This window comes from Xiphophorus maculatus, chromosome 11, assembly GCF_002775205.1.
Source record: "Xiphophorus maculatus strain JP 163 A chromosome 11, X_maculatus-5.0-male, whole genome shotgun sequence".
NCBI lineage: Eukaryota > Metazoa > Chordata > Actinopteri > Cyprinodontiformes > Poeciliidae > Xiphophorus > Xiphophorus maculatus.
The window spans coordinates 4840096-4862464 of NC_036453.1; the positions used below are offsets into that span (position 1 = coordinate 4840096).

Consider the following 22369-nt stretch of genomic DNA (forward strand, 5'->3'; position numbering starts at 1 on the left):
AGCAAGTGTTTCAATAAGCAGAATGAAAATGAACATAAAATAGATTATTGACAAAGGAGTTAAACAACACTCTGTTTTTCAAATATTTAGGTTGATCTCAGAATGATATAATACTTTAGCAAACAGTTGTACATTAATTTATTCAGCTGTTTGTTTTGAAAACTTCAAAAAAGATTAAAAAGAATACATGGATTCAATGCATGTGATCTGTCATATCTTTTGTATTATTCTGTGGTATTTTATGATCTTCCGCAGAGGTGTTCAGCTAGTATTTGAAGCAACGGTTCTCGGATCATATTTTCATGTGCAAATTAGAAATGCTGTCTCCTCCTCTTGCTTCGGTCTCTATGTGTTAATTAGGTCAGTGCTGCATTAAAAGATAAGTCTAATGACTGCTGCTCCACTTTAAACACTGGTTGCCACAATAACAAAAAAGGAATCTAAACTACATGCCTTCTGAGGGAAGGAAAGAAGTCAAATTTGTCCTTTTTCTCTGTCCCCTGTAGGAACGAACCAGATCGTTTGACAGCTTCAACATGAACACTCTGGAGAACTCCCTGATCGACATCATGAGAGCTGAGCAAGACACCCTGAAAGGTAAATATAACAACTGAAAATCAAGAAACATGTAGACGAGCAGCAGTACAATGCTTTTTAACAAGCCTGATGCACATGTAACAATCGAACAAAAAATACACATACTCTTACTTATAACTTAATTAAATGTTTAAAATTTGACATAAACCATTTTGCATGCTGTGATATTTGGACAAGCCACGGTTAATGTTGCATTTTATACATATTTATAAGTTGGATTTTACAATTTCCTTTTAAAAACTACAACAGGACAACGCCTGCAGAAGCTGGAAGACTGCTTTGAGTGTCCTCAATCTCAATAACCAGCATGACTCAATGCTCACAGGGTTAAAGATACAGGTACAACCTATTAGCAATGCTAAAGGCTTGTACCCTATTAACCAGCAGTACACTCAGTAAAGTAAAACTCTATTTGTGAACATGTTAATTAAGTTTGAGTATGGAGAGAAGTCTCACTGTTTTTCCTACCAGCAGTGAGAATGTGATGCAATTCCCAGACACAAGTTCTTTCTTCCAAAGCAAACTGAACTTTATTCTTTGATTTTCACGCTTTCCCAACAAATAACTAGAAAGTTCCTGTTAATCTACAAAATTGAACATTAAAATTAAATAAGTTATTTTTAAATTAATGCAATATCTTAAAATCAGCAGCCTGTGTTCAATCAGTAGGAAAAATATGTTGACATTTTTTTGCCATCACATGATCAGTGTTAGTTGATCAAGGTCAATTGATTGTAAAAATCCAAAACTTGATTAACTAATTGCTTCTTCGCAAATGAGCATTTTATTCAATGGTAAAAACTATTTTTTGTCTTTTGGAGAGAATGTGTAGAACAGAAATCCATCTTGTTCTTATAATTCTCTTTGCGAGTGCTGTGGTGGCGCAGGGGCAAAGCATGACCCACATATTGAGGCCTTAGTCCTTGTGGCGGTGATCACAGGTTCAATTCCTGGCCTGGCAACAATACCTGGCTAATAGAAAATCACCATCATGATTCTTATCTGTTGGTTAAGAGGGAGGACCTGTTAGAGTTAGTTACACCTTTGACACAGGCTTTACTTTAGTGTAATCCTTTGAGTGCTGCATGCTAACTAAACTTGTCAACCCCAATGCCTTAGCTGTTAAATAGATTACAAGACTTCAATGCCAGTAGCAGCCATGTTTTAATTAATTGTTACAGATTGAGTAAAAAAATATATATGATGACAAAAATAAGTGATTTTTAAAAGTTATCCCACATGGATATAATACAGTAGATTCATTCATTAACTATTTAACATCAGTGGTGTTGCTTTTTCTGTTTTAATTTATGGCATAATTTTAAGCTCGCAACATTTGAACTGTTTAATGAAGTCCACAAGCCTGCTTCCAGAACCCAAAATTAGCGGTTCTTATCTCTGGCATAGCAACGGGTTGGGGTTGAGACTGCTCCTTTTTTATGCTTTAGTGGAAGAAATGGGTTTGACAAAAATGGTGACTAAGCTAACTCTAGTTTTTGTTTTAAATTGGGGGAAGTTTGGTCATAAATGACTCAAAGTATCCAGGTCTTGTGTTCTCTTTGTAATCCATCTGAAAACATAAACTTCCTTACCAAAAAGTAGGCCCAGATAAGAAAATGATTTTCTCTTTTATCCCACTGAACACAATAAAATATCTATAAAGGGAACCACCTTGTGAAATGCATAAAATCAGTGCCACTGCTACAATAACAAGATAATAAAAACATTGAAATGCAGGCTCTCTTCTCATGAATACCTTTTTATTATTTTAGCGCTAAACACGCAAAGCTCATGTGCATCCAGTTATGATTTTGTGTTCTGTCGTTGGAGCTTATAGTAGAAAATATTTTTAATATTAGAATTGAAAGTTCAAAATCTTTATTACCATCAATGTTATGGTATCAGGTTTTTGACAGTTTTTATTTTACACTAGCGGTTTATAATGGTGGTAGTAAAATTAATCACAGCACATTTTTCACCTTAGTTGCCCTAATTTTTTTCTCCATCAAACTCTAGATTGTTAGTTAAATGTACAGTGCACAGTGGTGAAACCACGAAGCACACCATATCATCTCCCGAACTTATCATCCTTTCATTTGAAGTGTAGATCTTGGAAGCAATCAAATTTTACAGTCATAATTTCATAATTTCAATTTCATTTATAGTGCAGCCTAATACAGTAGTATGACAGGTGGAGCTTGAGTAAATTTGCTCTTTTCTTTCCAGAGCTTGAGTAAATTTGCGCTTTTTCCCTTGGAGGATATTTTAAAAAAACCATTATTACAAGAGGTTTTCTTTGAGTGAGCACTTTTTCAATTTGTCACACAAATGCATCCATGTAGAAAGAACAGCAAATCTTTCTAAAATAAATGCATCAAATCTTGAAATTTCTCATTTGAACTGAATGTGCTCAACAAAATTGAGCACAACAAAGCAAGGGAAGAGGCAAGACAAAATGTCTACAGAAGAAGTGGCTTTGAATCCCTTCCAGCATTGTTCCGACTGACAGAAAGGGTTCCTCTGTTCGTCCACTGCACATAAACACACCACTGCATTGTGCGAGGTTGTTCATACATGTGTTTTAAAGTGGACTGTTTGTGTGCAGCCAGCAGCATGCAAATAAGCTTCACAAAGCAGCCACAATTCATCCTGCAGACACACTGGGTTATGGTGTACCTGTTTACTCCTCAGAGATTTAAAATCTAATGACAGCCTGGAGCTTTCCCTCTATGGGAGGGAAAGCTGGACTTTGAGTTTCAGGTGGTGCAACTATAGTATGTGCACCTTGTGTTTATTACCTGGCTAATTCACTTGGGGAGATAAATAGGTAAATTTTGCAGTGAAGAGTCACACTGCAGTCTTTATCTGGTTTGGGTCAGTCCCTATGGTTCTGTTTCCTCTGTTCTGTGAGTTCAGTTCACAGAGTGTGGAGGAGGGGCCCACAGATTTCCTTGTGACAGGGGCATCGGAATGCACCAATCACCAGGCGGTCCGTACCCACACAACAATGACTGCACTATTTCAGCTCTTTCATCTCATTATCCTTTCTGGTGCAAGCGGGCCTTGCATAACTTTGAAGATTGTTTGGCATCATAACATGTATTTGTGTGTTTGGGAGGTGGCCCTTGCAAATTGCTCGGTGTAAAAAGTATGGTATGAGGATACAGATTCTAAAATGGAGTTGAATGTGAAGGAGAGAGATGGTTCATATTTTGTAGCCACAGTGCCCGGGGTGGAGGACATTCAGTCTGGTGGTGACGGCTCTGGACATTTTTGGGTTTTCTGGTTGATATACCTCTAAAGTGTTGTATGAAGAACTGGGACAGCAGTTGTGAAGTGGCAGACTGGGGGGTGTTCCTAATTATGAAGAAAAGGACAGGAGAATGTCTTCCAGCAATTAAGTGATTGCACATCCCAGTCTCCCTGGGGAAGCTTAATCTCGGAGGTTGGAAAAGAGGCTCCAACTGACCGTCCAAGCTCTGATTTCAAAAGAGCAACGTAGCTTTCGTCCTAGCATGGAAGAGTGGACAAGAATGTGTTATATCTGGGTTGCTTTTAACTGGTACCCTGTCCGTGTATACCAAAAACAAAGCTGAGATTAGTTCTGTTTGTTGTGTTCATGGAAAGGACTTCAAGTAGCAGCATCAATATCTCACAGCAAACCCACCTTGCAGTGGTGAAGAGTTAATGACATTTTCGACTTCAAATAGTAAACCTTTATCAGTTCATGTCAGTGATGGTTCATAAAACACTCATCTGTTTGTATTTATTTAATTGTTTGATTTTTTTAAAATTTATTTTTATTTTTTTTAAGTGTTGCATGTGGTCAGGACATCAGTCATATACCAGGTCTCAGGACTTGAAATGGTCCTTCTAAGAAGGCCCAGTAGAAACTGCACTTCCTGCTACAATAACAGCAGTACAACCTTCCACAGGAGCTGCTGGCCATTTGCTATACAACCATGATTCAGTCTGCCATGTGCTCATCCATCACTGTGTGGTTTGGCCTACCCATAAAAGAAGAAAAAAAAACCATAACATCAGTCAAGTTGTACATTTATTCCCATTTGTCATTTCTTATGCTTTAAAAGGTACTGAAACTTTCCATAGGAATTTAACCCGTCAGACGTCCTGAAGAGATGGAATCTTTTTGTCTGTGAGCATGAGTTCTTGGCTTTTTCTTGCCAAGATGGAAATGTTTGACTGTGGCTGATTATCCATGATAACACTTTTGGAATGTAGACACAACCTTGAAGTGCCTGGATAAAAAAACCATGATGTGTTTCATAGTATTTTTCACTAACTCAAAAAACTTCAAACTTCTAAATTAGAAGATCCCAATTTGAAACTACTCCTCCACTGAACACTTTATCTGTTATATGTTGTGTAGAGGGTCTCTGAAGTTGTGAACATTGGAATATTTTTTACGTTTCCCTACAGCCGGACATTAGCCAATTTTAGCAACAGGGTGAGTCTTATTCAGATAGTGTGATGTGTCTTGACTCTTACCTTTTATCTTGTCACATACTGCAGCAGGTGAGCCTTATCACATTTTAGTCTGCTTACTAACCAGACTAAAAACTGCAAAATCATACAGTTTGGATTGCTACATTATTACGCTTCCGTTTCCTGTTGTGGTTGCCATAAAAAAAAAAGCCTTTCATTTCTGGAGCCTGCACCATTATCATAAAAGCCACCTTTGTAGTTTGTTCTTTACTTTTGGTCCAATCCAAAAGCTTCCTTAGATTCGGTTAGAACCTTGGATCCTAGGAATAATTAGACTGTCTTCTGGAAGGAAGACAGTCTAAAATAGAGTAAAGATATTATATGAAACACATTTTGTTCTGTTTTTCTGTGTAGGTCGTCTGGGGTTCCCTCACCCTGGGGCGGACAATCCTCTGCCCCTTAACGGTATGTATGGCAACCTAAACACATTCCCCAAAAGTCTACTAAGCCTGGAAATGAAAGATGAGTCATCAAAAGGATTTTATATGCAAATCATGTCAAGTGGGAAACTTTAAATAAAGTAGAGATGTAATAGTCATAATTTTGAGGCAAATGTGTAGTTTTTGTATAACATTTAACCTGCTGATAAGGATTTTAGGCAGCTTTGGTATTTCTAAAGCTGCCTTTAGACTAAAAAGATGTCATTTTTTTCTGAACTTGTGTTTAACACAATTGGAGGTAGAAACATAGTATTACACCCTGTGTTTGAGAGAGCAGTTGATGTAAAACATGGTTTTGCCTGTTGAAAATAAAAACAAAGAATGACCAAGTTAACATTTTAAATGTGTCCTAGCATGTTATATTAGCAGTTAGCATGGTTACCATTGCTGAAATTGCCACCTTTGTGTCTTATTCCCTCCCAACATTTTTAAGTGCAGCATGTTCCAAAAGAGAGGTTGAATGGTCAAGAGGAAGAAATAGAGCAATATTTCTGTACTTCAATTAGTCGCCTTATCTAAAGTGACTGAAAATCTTGTTCTTTCTCGTAGCTTGAATGAAACAGGAAGATGCTTCAAACTACCATATACTGTTTCCTTCTAAATAGCTGTTCAGTTTTTTGTATTTTGTAGTACATTTGGAACACACTGTTAATCGTCAAAATATTTAACTTTGAGTCTAAGAAAGTCCACACAAAAGAGTGTTGTCAGCATGAGTTGATTGCACTTAGTTTGGTGCATTCACTGATCAGATAAGTGGTGAACTTTTGAAATTCTGACCGACCGATCAAACTGAACATTAGCCGGTAACAATCAAAAGCAGATTTCTTGGTGTGCTTCTAAAGCTTGAGAAAAAATTTTTGGGATCATATTTTAATGTTGCTCTGTTTTCTTGCTGGACTTAAATTACAGTCAAGAATTTAAGTCCATCTGAGGTTGGAAATCTTTAGGATGCTGCTTGTCTCCAAAACCTGGTCGCCCATGTCCCATTGAAACATTGACATATTTAGTCTATTAGTCCCAGCCTAAACAACAATATTTTAGACTTGATTAGCCCATTAGTTCAACTCCAATCGCTTTCCTACTCAAAGACCATTTAAACATTTTTTCACCTCTTTTTTCCAACCATATCACCATCCGGTTAACCTGTTAAAATGGAGGCTGATATCGTCTTTCTGTCTTTCTAATGACATTTTGATGAGGGGAATCTTCTGTTGTTTTGCAACTCAAAGCAAAATAATCATTTCCTTTTTTACTTGCAGAGGAGCTTAGGCTTGAATACTTGTATATAAACTTCTTTACCTTCTTGTTCATTTTGTGGCTGCGTCTATTGCTTTGTTCTTGAATTAGAGAAGGATGTAAGAAATCTAATGAAATGGAATGATTTTTAAAAAAGCAGTGGTTTGATAGATACAGAAGATTTTTTGTGGAAGATGTCCTAGATTTTGTCTAGAATTACTGAGCTCCTGTGGTGCTTCAGCATGTGACCATGATTGCAAAATAGGATTTTTCTTAGTGATGAGATTTAAACTCTCCGTCATGCAATCTCTTCCTTCATCGCTCTGTGGTTGTAGTGTTTTAACGTCATCTGTACGGGCTTCAACTGGCAGGTAAAACAGGAACTGCCAGTAGTTTCTTGAAAAGCCTGCTGGGTCACATGGTTGGATCACATGGTTAGGAGCTGTCATGGTGCCCTGAGACAGATGGTGCCAGCGGATAGAAGCTGCACACCAGTCCCGGTTTTCTCTCTTTGCCTCATAAGGATACACAGACTGCATTCCTCATTCTCTTCCTCCCCCCATCCTCTCTCCCTCCAGTCACTCTCATTTTTGCGCACCCCCACACGGCTTTTTATCAGCTCATTTCTCCATCACTTCTAATCTATTTTTCTCTCTTACACTCGCATATACACGCACACGCCAACACACATGCACACAAGTCTTTTTATAGCACTCACTGCTCTCTTTCAATCTGCTTTATTGCCTCTCAGTATTTTTCTCCGTTTCTGGCTGCCTTTGACCTTCCCCGGCACAGTTAACGTCCATCTGGTTTGGAATGTCCACTGAGGGAGGATTACTGCCGCCGCGTTCCGGCCGCTTCTTCACCCATTCCGGGTTCTTGCAATTGGAGATTGTGTTTGGCTTTTTTAAACTCTTCTGTTTAAAAAACTCTATTTTTTATCCTTATGTTGCCCCAACTGCTTCCACTGCCTCCCCTTGGAAAATTATACACTATTACTGAAAGGACATTACTTTTCTTCAAATACAAACTGCTCCGTTCTCAGGCTGGAGCTGCTTGACCAACCTCGCAGAGTATTGCTTTTGTTTGAGTGAAGCTCTGACGTGAGAGCGCCATCCTTGAATCGTATCAGGTCCCCTGACTGGCTGTGATTAGGCAAAGTGATATGCTTTAGTCTCATTTCTGCTTCTTCCTTATTCTCCGCATGATTAATTCACATCTCCCCTCGCTGTTGCCTGTAATTGTGCACACTTACTTTCTTTTATTACTTTGCAGTCAAGCTCAGTAAAATGGATCAGTTGCACAGTGTTTTGCTAAAATTGCTTAACTAATCAAATCTGCAGATTAAAGTCCAAACACGGTTCTTTTCTTGGATACTTCTGCAAGCTGCTCTTTTTGCAATTACTCTGCATTTCCAGGTTTAGCTTCGGGTGTCTCCAGGGTTACAATGGCCTATTTGGGCCTGATTCAGTCTTTTAACTATACATCCTGTGGGCTTTATTACATTGTGTTTTAATTGCCTCGCTTTTTATGCTAATACCTGTTCTGTATTGAGTACCGATCCTCTCTGGTGAACTGATATGACCCGTCTACTCTGTCTTTCAGCATAAATAAGCACAATGCACACGTCATGTCCATCACAATAATTTAGAATATCATCTAAATTTATTCCTGTAATTTGGTTCTAAAAAGTAAAATTCAGGTCAGTACACTCAAAGTGATACATTTCAGACATTTCTGATGACTGTGGCTTGCAGCTAATGGAATTCTGAAATTCAGTTTCTCTGAAAATAAATTTTACATAAAAAAAAAATATACGGTATATGGTTTTAAATCCTAATATTTCACATTATGACCTCGCCAGTCATGCAGAAGATTGCTGGCTTGACAGTTTTTCAGGCGACTGTGACTGAAACATGCCACAAGGAGGGGGTAAGTCACAAAAGGTCACTACTAAAGTAGCTGGCTGTTTATAGAACTTAACCCTACCTTAATAATGGAAAGTTGAGTGGAAGGACAAAATATTGGTATGAAGTGCTCGAGCAACAAAGATGGCTGCAGCAGATTATAAACAAAAGCTTTTTCAAGAAAGCATTGCTTCAAGTGCTAAAACCCACAGGTTTATTTTGGGCTTGGGCTACAACTTTGCATTATTTGTGTTAAACTACAGAATTTGTTGATACTGCCATGTTAATCTGCTGGTTTCTGTCAACTTTGTTTTATTAAGTCCAAATCACTGCAGCCATTTACTTGTAAATTTGATCTTCTCATGCTTGTCTCTGATGACAAGATTTATGGAGATGCTAATTTCATTCTACTGGAGAAGGGAACAATTCTTCCAGTGCTTTTCAGTGCTAGCTCTTTCTGCTGGATTACTGGAATAAATAAATGTTTCAGTAATTCTCTAATTTTGGAAACGTGCAAGATTTGATAAAAACGTCTTCTTCAAAAGGCATTTGTTTATAATCTGCTGCAGCCATCTTTGTTGCTCGAGCACTTCATACCAATAATTTTTTCCAATAATTGAACATTCTGATTCAAAAACCAAATCTATAAAAAAAATGAAATGCATCCATTCTGTACCCGCTTACATAAATTGGTATTTGTGTGAGAAAAGTACTGCAGACTGATTATGATTCAGCGCTAATGAACAGAATCAAGTGCTAGCAGGCAAGCTAACTGTGGAGCCTCTGTCATGAACCACCTGGCACTTTTATTGCTCTGGTTTATTATGCCATATTTACAAACAGCCTCTCCTTTAATTTATTTATTTATTATTATTTTTTCCCTCGTTCCACATGCAGCCAGGAATTATAGCAGGAGACGAGGTAAAACATATTCATAAATCTATAATGTCCATCTGTGGAATACGTTGTTTTAATCATTTTAATTTTTTTTCTATTTAACAAACAGTTTTCTGATTTATTTAAAATCGCCTGCATGTTTTTCTTCTTTTTTTTAAAATTTGATTCCCATGTTTTGAAATACATTTTTTCATTTGTGTGCAAAATTGTCTAAATGTTGAGTCATGTTATAAACTTGTGAAACTGTCTTTTCCTCTCATTAGGCTTCACTCTGCATATTTCCCTTCCTCACTTGCATTTTGCAACATTAAACTAGTGTCGCATTTAGCTGAGAGTTAATGAGGCAGCGAGGTACACAACGCTTCGTATGTCATTTACCCAATTCTGTGGCGGAAACACACACACACACGTCACACTGTGGAAGTCAAGGCTAACACCCTCGCATAAAGCTTTGTAAAGCAGCTCAGGGCAGTTCGGATGGGACGGCTTAGCCTCCACCACATATGTTCCACAGTGAAAGTATTCAGACTTAAGAGGACTGCTGTGTTTGTGTGATTAAGCTTGCATGCCTGCTTTGTGGGAAATCATTACAGTTGAGTAACATCCACCAGAAGAGCACACAACATTTTGGAGATTTCTTACTGTTTGTTTTCACACTTCATATTTCTTTTAATTTTAGTTTTATAGAATTCTTCCTAAACAGCAACCTCACAAAGTATGCACACTAGTTGAACTTTTTCCCCATGTTTCAACCACAAACTATTTGAATTTGATGTTATCTACCAACTAAGTAGATCAATTGGCTGGGAAATAATTTTTGGCATTAAATGTTCTTCTGTAAAGTGTACGTTTGATCCCCCCCCCTTGACTCTGATAACCATAAAAGGTGCAATCCAGAGATGTTTGACATGTTGGTAGGAGATCATTAATCAGCCTACAGCTCTATTCTAACTCTGGAGCAGCTGCAGGGATTCACAGCTATTTTGACAAAACAACTCTTAGGTTTGCATGCTACAAATTTGTTTTGATTAGTTTTCATTAGATAATAAGTCTATGAAGACATTTTCAGTTGTAAAAGATTTAAACATGCCGTATCAAAGGAAAACAGAGCCATTCCCTCAGTTTTTGCTTTTTTCTGCACATTTGCCAAAGCAAAAATCTATAAAACAGAAATCATCATCACCATTATGACATAACTTATCTTTACCCTTTTCTTATCATCTTGGGAATTAAATCTATACTTCTGACGTCCTTATGTTTTCTTAGGCCACTCCTCGCTCTTTCCAATGGAGGACAGTTTCCCTGACGACGAGCGAGCTGACCAGGGTCTCGCGGGCCTTGGCTCCCCGCACTGCTTTCCACATCAGAACGGAGAGCGCGTGGAACGCTACTCCCGCAAGGTCTTTGTTGGAGGACTGCCCCCAGACATAGACGAAGGTACAGTCATTTAAATGAAAAACAAAGGCTTATTTCTCTCATATCAGAAGCTCTTTGTGCTTGAATTAAATTGATATTTAATCATTTTCCTTTCTGTTTCAGATGAGATAACTGCCAGCTTCAGGCGTTTTGGACACCTGTTTGTGGACTGGCCTCACAAAGCAGAGAGCAAATCCTATTTTCCTCCTAAAGGTATTGAAAATAAGTTAGACTTGTTTGCGTGTTGGTGACATAGCACATAAAAGTTCCAGCCACATGTATTGTAAAAATACTAAAAGTTAATTCTTTTTTACATAAATTTTCTGGTGACCTGGTATCTGTAAATCTGCTTCTTGGTTTTCCTCAATACCTGTATTAGGTCAGCTTCATCCATATGGGTCTGACTTTAGGTAGCAGTTTGAATCACTTTTAGTAACATCTATAAAGTTTATACCTGTTTAGTAGAGGCTGACCATTTCAGGACATAAAGCACATGCCTGAATTCAGAGATCAGATACACAGTCACAATAATCGATCTGTTAAATTTTAGTTTCTGTACTTGAATGACCTGCCTGTGTTTGGTGCAGGCTACGCCTTCCTGCTGTTCCAGGACGAAAGCTCGGTGCAGGCCTTGATCGACGCCTGTATCGAGGAGGACGGCAAACTGTACCTCTGTGTTTCCAGCCCTACCATTAAAGACAAGCCAGTTAGTTTAAAGTCACACAGTTTTTCCATTTCTCTTTGTTGTTCTGGCTCTTTTTTTTCTTTTTTGAGTCTAAAGCTTTTTGTGTGCTTGTGCCTCAGGTCCAGATTCGCCCGTGGAACCTGAACGACAGCGACTTTGTAATGGACGGCTCTCAGCCTCTGGACCCGAGAAAAACTATCTTTGTGGGAGGAGTTCCCCGTCCGCTCCGTGCAGGTATCTTTCACTCTTTGTTCTTCTGGAGGTTAAACTGAAAACAAATGAGTATTTGAAATAAAAACAGTTGAATTTTAGGTACGCACAGTGCATACAGGCTGGATTTATACCTCATTTACGACCCATATTTTGAGGCCTTTATGAAAAGTCTTTAAAATTTTCCTGCTGTTTGTTTCTAATCTCTCCATAAAAATAATACATTACCATTCTGTACTTTTGCTGCCTTGTTCCCATTTGCTTAATATTCCTCTCTGTGGTGTAATCAGACCTGCTGAGTAATAAAGCTGCAGAGGCATTGACCTACACTGGTGGTATTAAAATCAGCTCTTTGCAACCTGCTGAGCAGTTTAGAATATTGAAATGTATTGTTTCCTAATAGCAGTGGTATGTGTATTATTAGTTCATGTCTGCGCTGCTGGTTGCCGTGCTCTAAGCCTCTGTCCATGTTCTGTAGTAGTGAAAAAATATTCTGTAAACCCCTAAGATGGTTTAAAGTAAAAAATAGTAATTGCCATAATTTTTATTTTAGTAAACAAAGGTTTTTAGATGACAATCAGAACAAAATGAAGTGCCCTGCAAAAGTATTCATTTCTTACATTTTGACAATTTTTTATTGGGATTTTATGTATTTGTGCAACAAAAATAGTACCTGATTCTGAATTAGAAGGAAGATTTATTGCAAATAAAATCTCTAAAGTGAGGGGTTCATTTATACTCATCCCTCTTTACTGTAAAACCCCTAAATAAAATAAATACATTTACTTCAGAAATTTCAGTAGTAAATTCATGGAGCAAGATGTGCAAGAAGAAAGTAATGTTTGAAAGAAAGTCATAAAAATCCCATTTGCAGTTTGCCACAAGTCTTGCAGGAGATTCAGTAAATATGTTTTGTTTGGTCTGACTGTCATCAAGGAGCTTTTTATGTTCATTCCGATGTAAATATGCACATTAACTCAATATGTTATTTTTATATTTCTTTGTGGTTGTAGTTTAATATTTGTGACATTCTTCAGCAAATTTTGTAATGACTTATGCATTTACATTTACATGTTCATGGGATTTGGTTGAATGTTCTGGATTAAACTCTACATAGTTTATCTGATGAAGAACCCATCTTTGAGACGGCCCGGTTCCACATTATGGTGGAACAAAGCAGCTAAGATGGAACTCCTCCAGAGTAAAACCCGGTCTTGTTTATCAGGAAACCACCACTGCTCATTCCCAGGAACGGGACAGTGGCAGTTTCATGCTGTAGGGATGTTTTTCTTCAGCTGGGGCTGGGGAACTGTTCATAGTTAATGGAGAAATGGATGGAGCTAAATATATGGTGGTCCCAGAAAAGAAAAAAAAAACTGTTAGAGTTGAGCAGGAAACCCCATAAACATCCAGTCGGTGTTATAACTAAATTGTTAGACTGGCCTGGTCGCTAAATCTAGCTGGTAACCTGCAGCAAGACCTGAAAACCTTCCAATCTTATGAACTTCTGTTGGAAAATTACATAAAATCCTAACATTGTTTATGATTGCAATGTAATAAAAAGAAAAGTAAAAAAAAAAAAGTTCAAAGTGTGTGTATTTTTTCTTAGAATGTAAACTTAGAATCTTTTCACATCAGCAACATGTGTGCCATTCGTGCTGGATTTTTGGTGTCGAGTATTTTTCGCGCCTAGCATTTCTCCTTTTGTTAAGACAATGCTGTTTTTGTTTTTCCTCCTCAGTGGAACTGGCCATGATCATGGACCGCCTGTACGGTGGAGTTTGCTACGCAGGCATTGACACGGACCCAGAGCTGAAGTACCCCAAGGGAGCGGGGCGGGTCGCCTTCTCTAATCAGCAGAGCTACATTGCTGCTATCAGTGCTCGCTTTGTACAGCTGCAGCACGGGGAAATCGATAAACGGGTGAGTGGAAAGAAACGGGAGCCTCTATGTTTTTCCACCTCCCTCCTCGAAGCCCCTCTCTTTCTGAAGTCGTCTCCACACCACAGTCTTACTTCCTGTTCCTTTACCTCAAGCTGCACTGCCTTTCTTCTTACAGTGAGCAAAAAAATTAGATTTTTGCTGAAAGTAAAATGCGTTTGTTGGAAGTAAGGCAGTAAGCTGGGAGTGCAAAGTGTCAAACATTGCTCCTACATGAAGAATTATTTGGCCTTCTCTTATGAAAGAAGTTTCATTCAATGTTTTTTTCACTTAGGGATAGGCAGCAGTTTAACAAGTCTTGCTTTAAGATTTGGAATCAACGATTCAGTTGAATTTCCATAAACTCTAATGAGGCCTAACTTTTTGAGGTGGTAATCAGAGCCATGCATTTCGTAATGCTCTTGTTAAACAGAAGGATCTGCACTGATCCAAGCTGTAGATGTGCTCCAACTGTGAGTCACAAAATTGTGTGTGGGAGCAGTAAATGGGATTCTTGCATCTGGAACAAAGGTGCCGAAATCTCCCCTCCCACTCTGCAGCATCTCTGTAAACACTTTATTTTTACTACTGCAGGTGACATTTCTGCGTGTTAGCCTTGAAACAATAGTACCAATAATGCTTCTTCTGCTGGGAGACAAAAGTCTGAACTCTGCTGCTTCTCAGTGTCACCGCTTTGCAGTTTCAGTCACGTGATTCCCTCATGGTGCAAGCTTATTTATTTTAGGATTCACACTAATATTTGTAGCACTGGTGCACAATTTGCCATAACCAGTGAATTATGCAAATTTAATCCAGCGCTTGCACAAAGAGTAAGTGAAGATAGCTGAAAATCAACCTGGTGGAACTTCTAGTGGGCTATTTTTTCACACTTGAGTGATTTTTCAATATCTATCTGCTAACAATGGCACAATGCCAAGTTAATAAGCTGGTGAAAAGTGAAGTTGACTGTTCCTGGACTACAGTCAGACCTTAAAAAAGGAAAAGAACAGATTTCAGCATTTGGACAACTATCATGAAAATTGACATTTAAATATGACCTTAAAAAGCTCCTCAAATCTTTAAAAAATGCTCTGTGACCTTTAAAAGCAAAATGGAGCCAAACTATTAAACTAACTGTGAAGTTTTTCTTTATAATTAGTTAACTAGATGTTTCATTAAAAATCTAGTTTTTTCATGCTCCAGAAAACATATCATGTCAAAACATATCATTTGGTAATAACATGTTTAAAAAATTTGCCAGCCTTGTATGATAGGTAACATTTCTAATGAACACTGAGAAATATTTAAGGCTGAAACCTGGTCTAAACGTTTCCCTTCATATGACTTCTGTCAGCAGATTTTTTTTCTGATCCAATAATAGTAGGAAGCAGTGGTAGTATTCATTCTGTTTGCAAGAAATATGATTGTTGGTTTTGTATAGTTCAGTGATTTGCTGGTTTTTAGTATCAGAATGTTTCACTTGAAATCCCTGAGAAGAGCTGGAAGTAGCAGGTAAATCTGCTTGGAGAAGTCACACTGACCTGATTTTGTCAAATGCTGGTTTGAATTCACAAGGAAAGATTTACAACTTTAAGCAACTCAGAAGGGATTGTTGGCCAGGTTGGAGGGAACATCTAAAGTAAAGACAACTTTCCATGGGTCTAATGCAGTTTGGAAAAGTCTGGAATAAATTTTTGTAGTTTTCAGATCTGGTTTCAGGTTTCCCTCTTTTCTATCGTTTTTCCTCCCCCCTTCCTTACTTACAATGTCCTTCCTTCCCTTCTTTCCTTCATCACTCCTTCTTTCCTTACTTTTTTCTTCCTTCCTTAGTTACTTAGTTACCTTCTCACTTAAAAATACTTTTGTTCTTTCTTCCTGTCTTAGCTACTTACTGACTTGTGTACTTAAAACTTACTCAGAAGGAAAAAAAGTAGCAACTTTATTTCCATCTTTCCTGTGTCGTCCTCCCTCCCACTCCTTCACTCATTTCTTCAGGCTAAATATTTAAAGCTGTTCTGCTATATAAATATATGCCCTGAATTCATAAAACTTGTAAAAAGTCTGAAATATTGAAATGAGTAATGTGTAGAACAAGAGTATCTACATCACCTAGAAACTTTTGCGAAAAGAAAAAGTCTAATTCTCATCTCTGCGTCCAGGTGGAAGTGAAGCCATACGTGCTCGACGACCAGCTGTGCGATGAGTGCCAGGGGACCCGCTGTGGCGGCAAGTTCGCGCCGTTCTTCTGCGCCAACGTCACCTGCCTGCAGTACTACTGTGAGTACTGCTGGGCGGCCATCCACTCCCGCGCCGGCCGCGAGTTCCACAAGCCCCTGGTGAAGGAGGGGGGTGACCGGCCGCGCCACATCTCCTTCCGCTGGAACTGAGCGACGGAGAGGGAGAGGCGACAGAGAAGCAGGGGAAGGAGAGGTAGTGCAGGAGTCGCAAATCATTGTACAAATAAATGCACTTTTCTGTTGCTGGTTCCTTTTTTGCTCTAATTTCACCTAACAGCATTTTGTTTCTGGTTTTATTTAAAGTTAATATATATCAATATTTTGGAGATAGAAAAGAAAAACTGGAATTGTATCCAAATATGTCCATTTAGGGGGAAGAAAATGTAACATAATTTTATTTTTTTTCTGATTTTTTGAAATATTTTTATTAGTTCTCAAAAAAAAAGATATATATATAAATATAGGAAAGTTTTGATGTGTGATATGGTACTCTGCTATTCAATTGGCATATTTTTCTAAAAAGAATATTTCCTTTTGATACAAGAGGCCCTTAAAAACACCTTTGATTTGACATTCAGCTGTCTTATATTGTAGCAGAGCTGTTGCCTTTTTCCTTTTGTACAGTCTTCACAGCAAATGCTGCTGAAAAAGTGCGTCATTGGCTATTTATTTCTGAGATATGGGATTAAGTTTGCTATTGCTGCAAGAAGCTCCAGAGCAAATGTGATTAACAAAGGTGTTGCTGAAGAAGAGTGCACTTATTTCTTGTTTTAAAGAGTGAAGACACCGTATATGAGTATATGAGTATATGAGACCCTTTTGTAGTTAACCAAAGCTGAATTCTAATTAACTTTGAAGAACAGAAAGGGCCCGCTGCAGGAAGAAATGGAGTCTTTTCTCTCCCTGTTTGAAAGAAAAAAAGAAGAAGAAAAACTCTTTTTATGAGTTCCAAGACCATACAGACATTTTGACGTTACTTGAAAAAAAAAACACACAACAAATTTTAGCAACACAGATTTGGGTTTTGATCTCCATTTTTCACATGCAAAAACCAATACCTCAAACTCAGCTGCTAATGTGCCGAATACATTAAGGAGAAGAAGGAAAAAAAACAGCAAGTAAGCAAGAAAAGAAAAAACACATTTCCACTCTCTGGTGTTGAGCTTCCCTTTGAGCGAGAATCAGAGGGAAGTGATGCAACAGACAAAGAGTGACATAACAGGCACAGTTTTCTACTCGCTTGCTTCATCACCTCCTTATTTTTGTAATCAAACCCAGGGTTGTGCTAGGGACGGAGTAAAGTATCGTACAGTATACAGTGTAACATGGGAATGTATGGCTAAGGGAGGATCGGAAGAGGCAGGCGAAGAGATGAATGCAGCCCCACTTCCCCTTCCTCATGCCCGCTTCTGGCCTCTAGAACGAGACTAGCAGCTAACCGAGAGCACAGCCTCGTTGTTGGATCAAAACCAGATTATTCGGGACATGAGGTGAAGGTGCAGCGCCTTTCAGAAGTATTTCATACCTCTTAATCTTTTTCTACATTTTAGTCACATTACAACCACAAATTTCAGTTTATTTTATCTGATTTTCACGAGATACCAACACAAAATAATGAAGTGGGAGGAAAAGAATAGTTTGTGTACAAATATAAACTGGAAACTGCGGCAGGCTCCTCCATCTCAATCCAGATGGAGAATATCTTTCGACATCAATTTTTAAATCTTGCCACAGATTCATAGGCCTGGACTTTGACTTCTAACACATGATTTGATCCAGACCTTTCCATTATAGCCCTGGCTGTTTGGTTAGGAATGGTCCCATATGAGAAGGTTTTCCTCTTAATTTCTTCCCATTATTTACCTCCAGCCATCGTCCAGTCTGCTGTGTCCACCCTGCTACCCACAACATGATGCTGCCTCTACCATGTTTTACCTTGTGGATGAGATATTCAGGGTGATATGTAGTGTCGGTTTTCCTCCATCCAAAACTCAGATGGTAGATGAAACCAGAGTTTAGTAGCATTGAATTTCATTTAGCACTAGCAGATTGAAAATGGGTGGAAACATGTTATTTATATACTACTTAGTGATGGTTTATTAGACAGCATTTCCTAGAAAAAATAAACTGAAATGTAAAAAAGTTTAAGGGGCATGAGTATGTTTGTGCGGCGCCACCTTTTCAGCACCAAACAGGAAGCGCCTGTCTCCGCTGGTTCCCTTAAAACCCATTTGTGCAATTCTCCCAAGTCTTTAATAACAAAAGTGCTCCTTTTGCATCCAAGATTGAAAGCGACGCTCAATGAAGCGTGCAGTTTGCGTTAATCTGCTTTGCACATCATCAGCACGCGTTCGATTCACGGAGGGGGCGTCCCTCCATCCTTTTTGCTGCCAAGTGAATCCAACTCAGCATCCAGTGTTTTAGAAGCATAAATGAAGATATTCCCTTGCAGTGTGCTCTACTACTACTACAACACAATCGTGACCCACATGCAGTTTTCAGGCCCGTTCGGTTGCACCCAGTGGCTCATGGGAACCAAAGATGGCTGTGCAGTAGTGGGTCATGCTGTAGCTCATTTCCTGTCAGGATTTTTATGTTTTCTCTCATTTCTTTAGAGTTACTTTTTAATTTCTCTTTCTCTCTCTATATATATATATATATGCTCATAAATGTATCACTCTGACCCAGTTTTTGTTTCACCGTTAAGCCCTGGTGGACTACAACAAACCAAAGATTGGCCTTGAACACAATGCAGGCGCTGCAGATATATTTAACAGTGATCACCATCTGTGGAAAACCCAACAGAGCTTGCAGACGCACAGAAAAAGACCCCAGCTCAAAGCGGAGGTGGTTCTGTCAGGCACGTGTTTTTTTTTTTTTGTTTGTTTTTTTTTTTTTTAATCTCAAATACTTCTGCAAGTTTAAAGTGCACATTCCCACAGCAAAGGTGAAAATAATCCTCTCATTTTCTTTGGTGTTTTCCGTCACTCAGTGGCGATCTTCTAGCCGAGCATTTAAACGTCAGGGAGTCAGTACCGAAACTTGATTTAATAACACACACTAGTGAGAATCCTCATATTGGCGGGGGGTGTCGCTTTGCACCCCGTGCATCAGTTTTGCGGGTGAGCATTTTAGAAGTTTAAAAAAAAAAACACTTTGTGAAGAATTTGCTGTTTAAATGAGATGAAAAAAAAAGATTATTTTATACATGGCCTGCTGATTTTTTGGTACAGTGTTTTCTAGCTAAATTATTTTGTCATGCACATACAAACATTTATTATGCACTACTTTTCTAAATATTTTTTTTTCCTTTTTTTTGTCTTTTTTTCCAAACAGTCATTTTAGGCACATTTTTCACAAAATGGGGAAACTCCTTTTTGCAATACCTCAATTTTTCACATTGTGAAAGGTAGCTTTTGTACTTTTGTTACTGAGAGATCTGCATATACGGAGATGTTTCATTTTTTCAAAAAAAAGGACAAAAAAAAGTTGAGTGCTTTCAATATATATTATTTTCAATTATGCTTTTTATACATTTCCGTGCTGAGGAATCTTTACAACTTTACGAGTGCGCAGTTTTGTTGATGCGACTTCAGATCTGCAGAGGAGAGACCAAAGCGGAAAGCTCTCTTGGTCTTTGTATTTAATTTATTTTTTTTCTTTTTTATTGGTCATACACCAGATGTTCTCCAGTCGATCTGCTCAATAAAAAGCATGGCGGGAACAGAAGAAGAAAAAAAATCTTTTAATTTCAAATTGATGTAAATGTCTCCAGACTTGGCTGTACTAGTTGGAGGAAATGGCAACTTCTGTCTTGGTTTCCTCTCCATAGATGGAGCATAACTTATAAAGAGGAGAATGCAAAATCTGGTTCACGCTTAACGCTGAATCTTGTACCACAAGAATGGATGTTTGGTGTTTTAGATATTTTAATATTTGAAAAAAAAATCTATATACATATACATATATATATATTCTTGAACTTGCCAACTAGCACCTATTGTAACCCTTAGCATGCATGACGAAAAAAGAGAAAATGACAAGTACATGAATTAGATATTAAAATTAACTGTTGTGGTGTGCACCAAATGTTTAACTATTACGTTAAGGACACCTCAGCTCTCCCCCTCACTCCCCTCGTGTCGATTTCCCCCCCGCTTCCCCTTATCCGCAGACCTGCAGGGATGCACATGATGGAGAGATAAACATTAAAAAAAAACCTTAATCCGATAAGGCAGTGCAGGACTTTGAGCATCCGTGTTTAAAAAAAATATATATAAAAATGACAAAAAGATTTTAAAAAAAGCAAACAAACAAAAAGAAACACTGTTTTGAAAAGACTTGAGAACTTATCCCCGCCCTGCGTCGCGGTGAGCTTACGTAGACCTATCTGGAGGAAAGGGGAGCTTAAAGACTTGAATGTGGTAAATTGTTGCAAGTTAACTTCAAGTTGTTATGTGCAATACTTCTTTTGAACCTTTTTCCAGAGAAAGACTCTTTGCAATGTAATTCTTTAATGCCATTTTTAATTGCAGACATTTAATTAAAGAAGATGTTAATATGTTTTTCACAGTCATTTTCTACTGTTATTGTAATCCTTTTCATGCTGGTGTTTGTAAAAAAGAAAAGAAATCAAACTATTTGTACTAATATAAATAATTGAAGTTATTTTTAAAACATTAAAGGTTTTTGTGCTCATTTTGCTTATTTTTTTGGTTTATTTTAAGCTACTGTGATTGATTGCATTGTAATTATTAGGTCAACGATGTATTTAGCTGTTTATTGGTATATTTTTAATTGGAATGTATAATTGATTTTTATAATTTTGATCAGATTTTTGTTATATTTTTGAGGTGAAGCTTTTAATATGTTAAAGTGTCTAGTTTTTACTAATTGCTATATTGTGCTCCACAATATATGGTTCACATTTTCTGAAGGAAAATAAATATTTAAATATTTGTCTGTTAATGATGTTACTTAATGGCAAGATTTCAATAGTTTTTAACTGTGTATGGGAAGGTTGTTGTATTTATTAATAGCATTTTTTACTTAAGATATCACCTTAATTTTTATTGTCATTTCACTTTATAAGTTCCTATTTTTGTATTTTCCTTTCTAATTAAGTTATGTAATACGGATATGTCCATATTTCTAGGAGTTGGTCTGTAGAAGTGCTAGTGAAACGAAAAAGAAAAATCTAATGTTATTTAATTGTTTGCAGCCAACTATTTATAACAGTATGCATAATTTTTAAATATTTGTAATGTGAAATGTTGAATGAAATAAATCTTAACTGTGATGAAAGTGTGTGTAATGGTCTGATTATTTATGCTTTGTGTTTCAAATTGTAGTTTGCCTATTACTATGTGTTTCCTTGTGTTGAGTTTCCCGTATTTAGCCGAGTATCAATCAGCCTGTGGCTCTGAGATGGAACAGGCAGTTCAGGTTGCTTTACCAGCAGCAGCTTTTCTGTTTTACTAACTCTTTCTCATTTTCCACTTGACAATAGTCCATAAATTCTATTTTTATTACAGAAGTTTTCTGGCCAATCAAATGCATCGATGCAATAGTTAATGAAGCACGTATTGATGTTTTTTGTGCAATATGGACAGGTGCCAAGTCCCTCTGGAACAGAAAAGCAGCATCTCCAGGAAGCTCGTCAGTCTGGAGAAACATGAAGTGTTCTAAAATTTCCTGGTGGATTTACTTTAAACAAAAAGGCTGGATAAACACCAGCAGATGAAACGGCTCCTTAAATCATTAGTGACTGTGGAAAGTTCACAATAATCCACAAGCAGAATCTTAGAATCTGATCCTAAGATCCCAATTTTAAATTTTTCAAAATTGAATGCAACATTTGTTTTCATCTGAAGTGGATCTTGGACCACTCAGCTACAGCACAGTATTTCTGACATTGAGTCTGGTTCAGATCTTAACATGAAGAAAGTGACAGTTTGTGTGTGCAGACTCCTCTTGGGGATTAATTAAGTATTCATCATCATCATCATCATCATCATCATCCTTGTCAGTCTCCAAACTCTTCAATGGACTTTGCGTCACAACCCTCCTAAAGTTGTCTTCACTGTTACTGGAGCACTTTATTCTACCAGATGTTTTCCTTTCACCCACCTTTCTGTTGACATGTTTAACGTAAGGCAGCTTTAGCAATGATATTTTGTGATTTACTCTATTAAGGAAGATGTTTATGATTCTCTGGGTTAGGGATTAGGGATAGGGTAACCCTAACCCTATCCCTTATTGGTCAAATTTAAATATTTGAGAAACAGACGTTTAGGTTTCTATTGTAACCGCCCAGAT

At 37.7% G+C, this 22369-nt stretch overlaps 1 protein-coding gene across 2 annotated transcripts in view; it reads left to right on the top strand.

Moving 5' to 3' along the window:
* Positions 1-21355, top strand: part of cpeb4 (cytoplasmic polyadenylation element binding protein 4) — a 40115-nt gene extending 18760 nt beyond the window's left edge. The window contains exons 3-11 of one of the 2 annotated variants that reach the window (XM_014471385.2): positions 507-597; positions 5458-5508; positions 9584-9607; positions 10850-11020; positions 11123-11212; positions 11587-11705; positions 11804-11918; positions 13636-13817; positions 15974-21355. In XM_014471385.2, the coding sequence (XP_014326871.1) occupies positions 507-597; positions 5458-5508; positions 9584-9607; positions 10850-11020; positions 11123-11212; positions 11587-11705; positions 11804-11918; positions 13636-13817; positions 15974-16201 (1071 nt within the window). In that variant the 3' untranslated portion in view covers positions 16202-21355. The remainder of the gene's footprint in view (positions 1-506; positions 598-5457; positions 5509-9583; positions 9608-10849; positions 11021-11122; positions 11213-11586; positions 11706-11803; positions 11919-13635; positions 13818-15973) is intronic. The other variant, XM_023341834.1, reaches the window with a different exon arrangement.
* The last annotated feature ends 1014 nt before the right edge of the window (positions 21356-22369 follow it).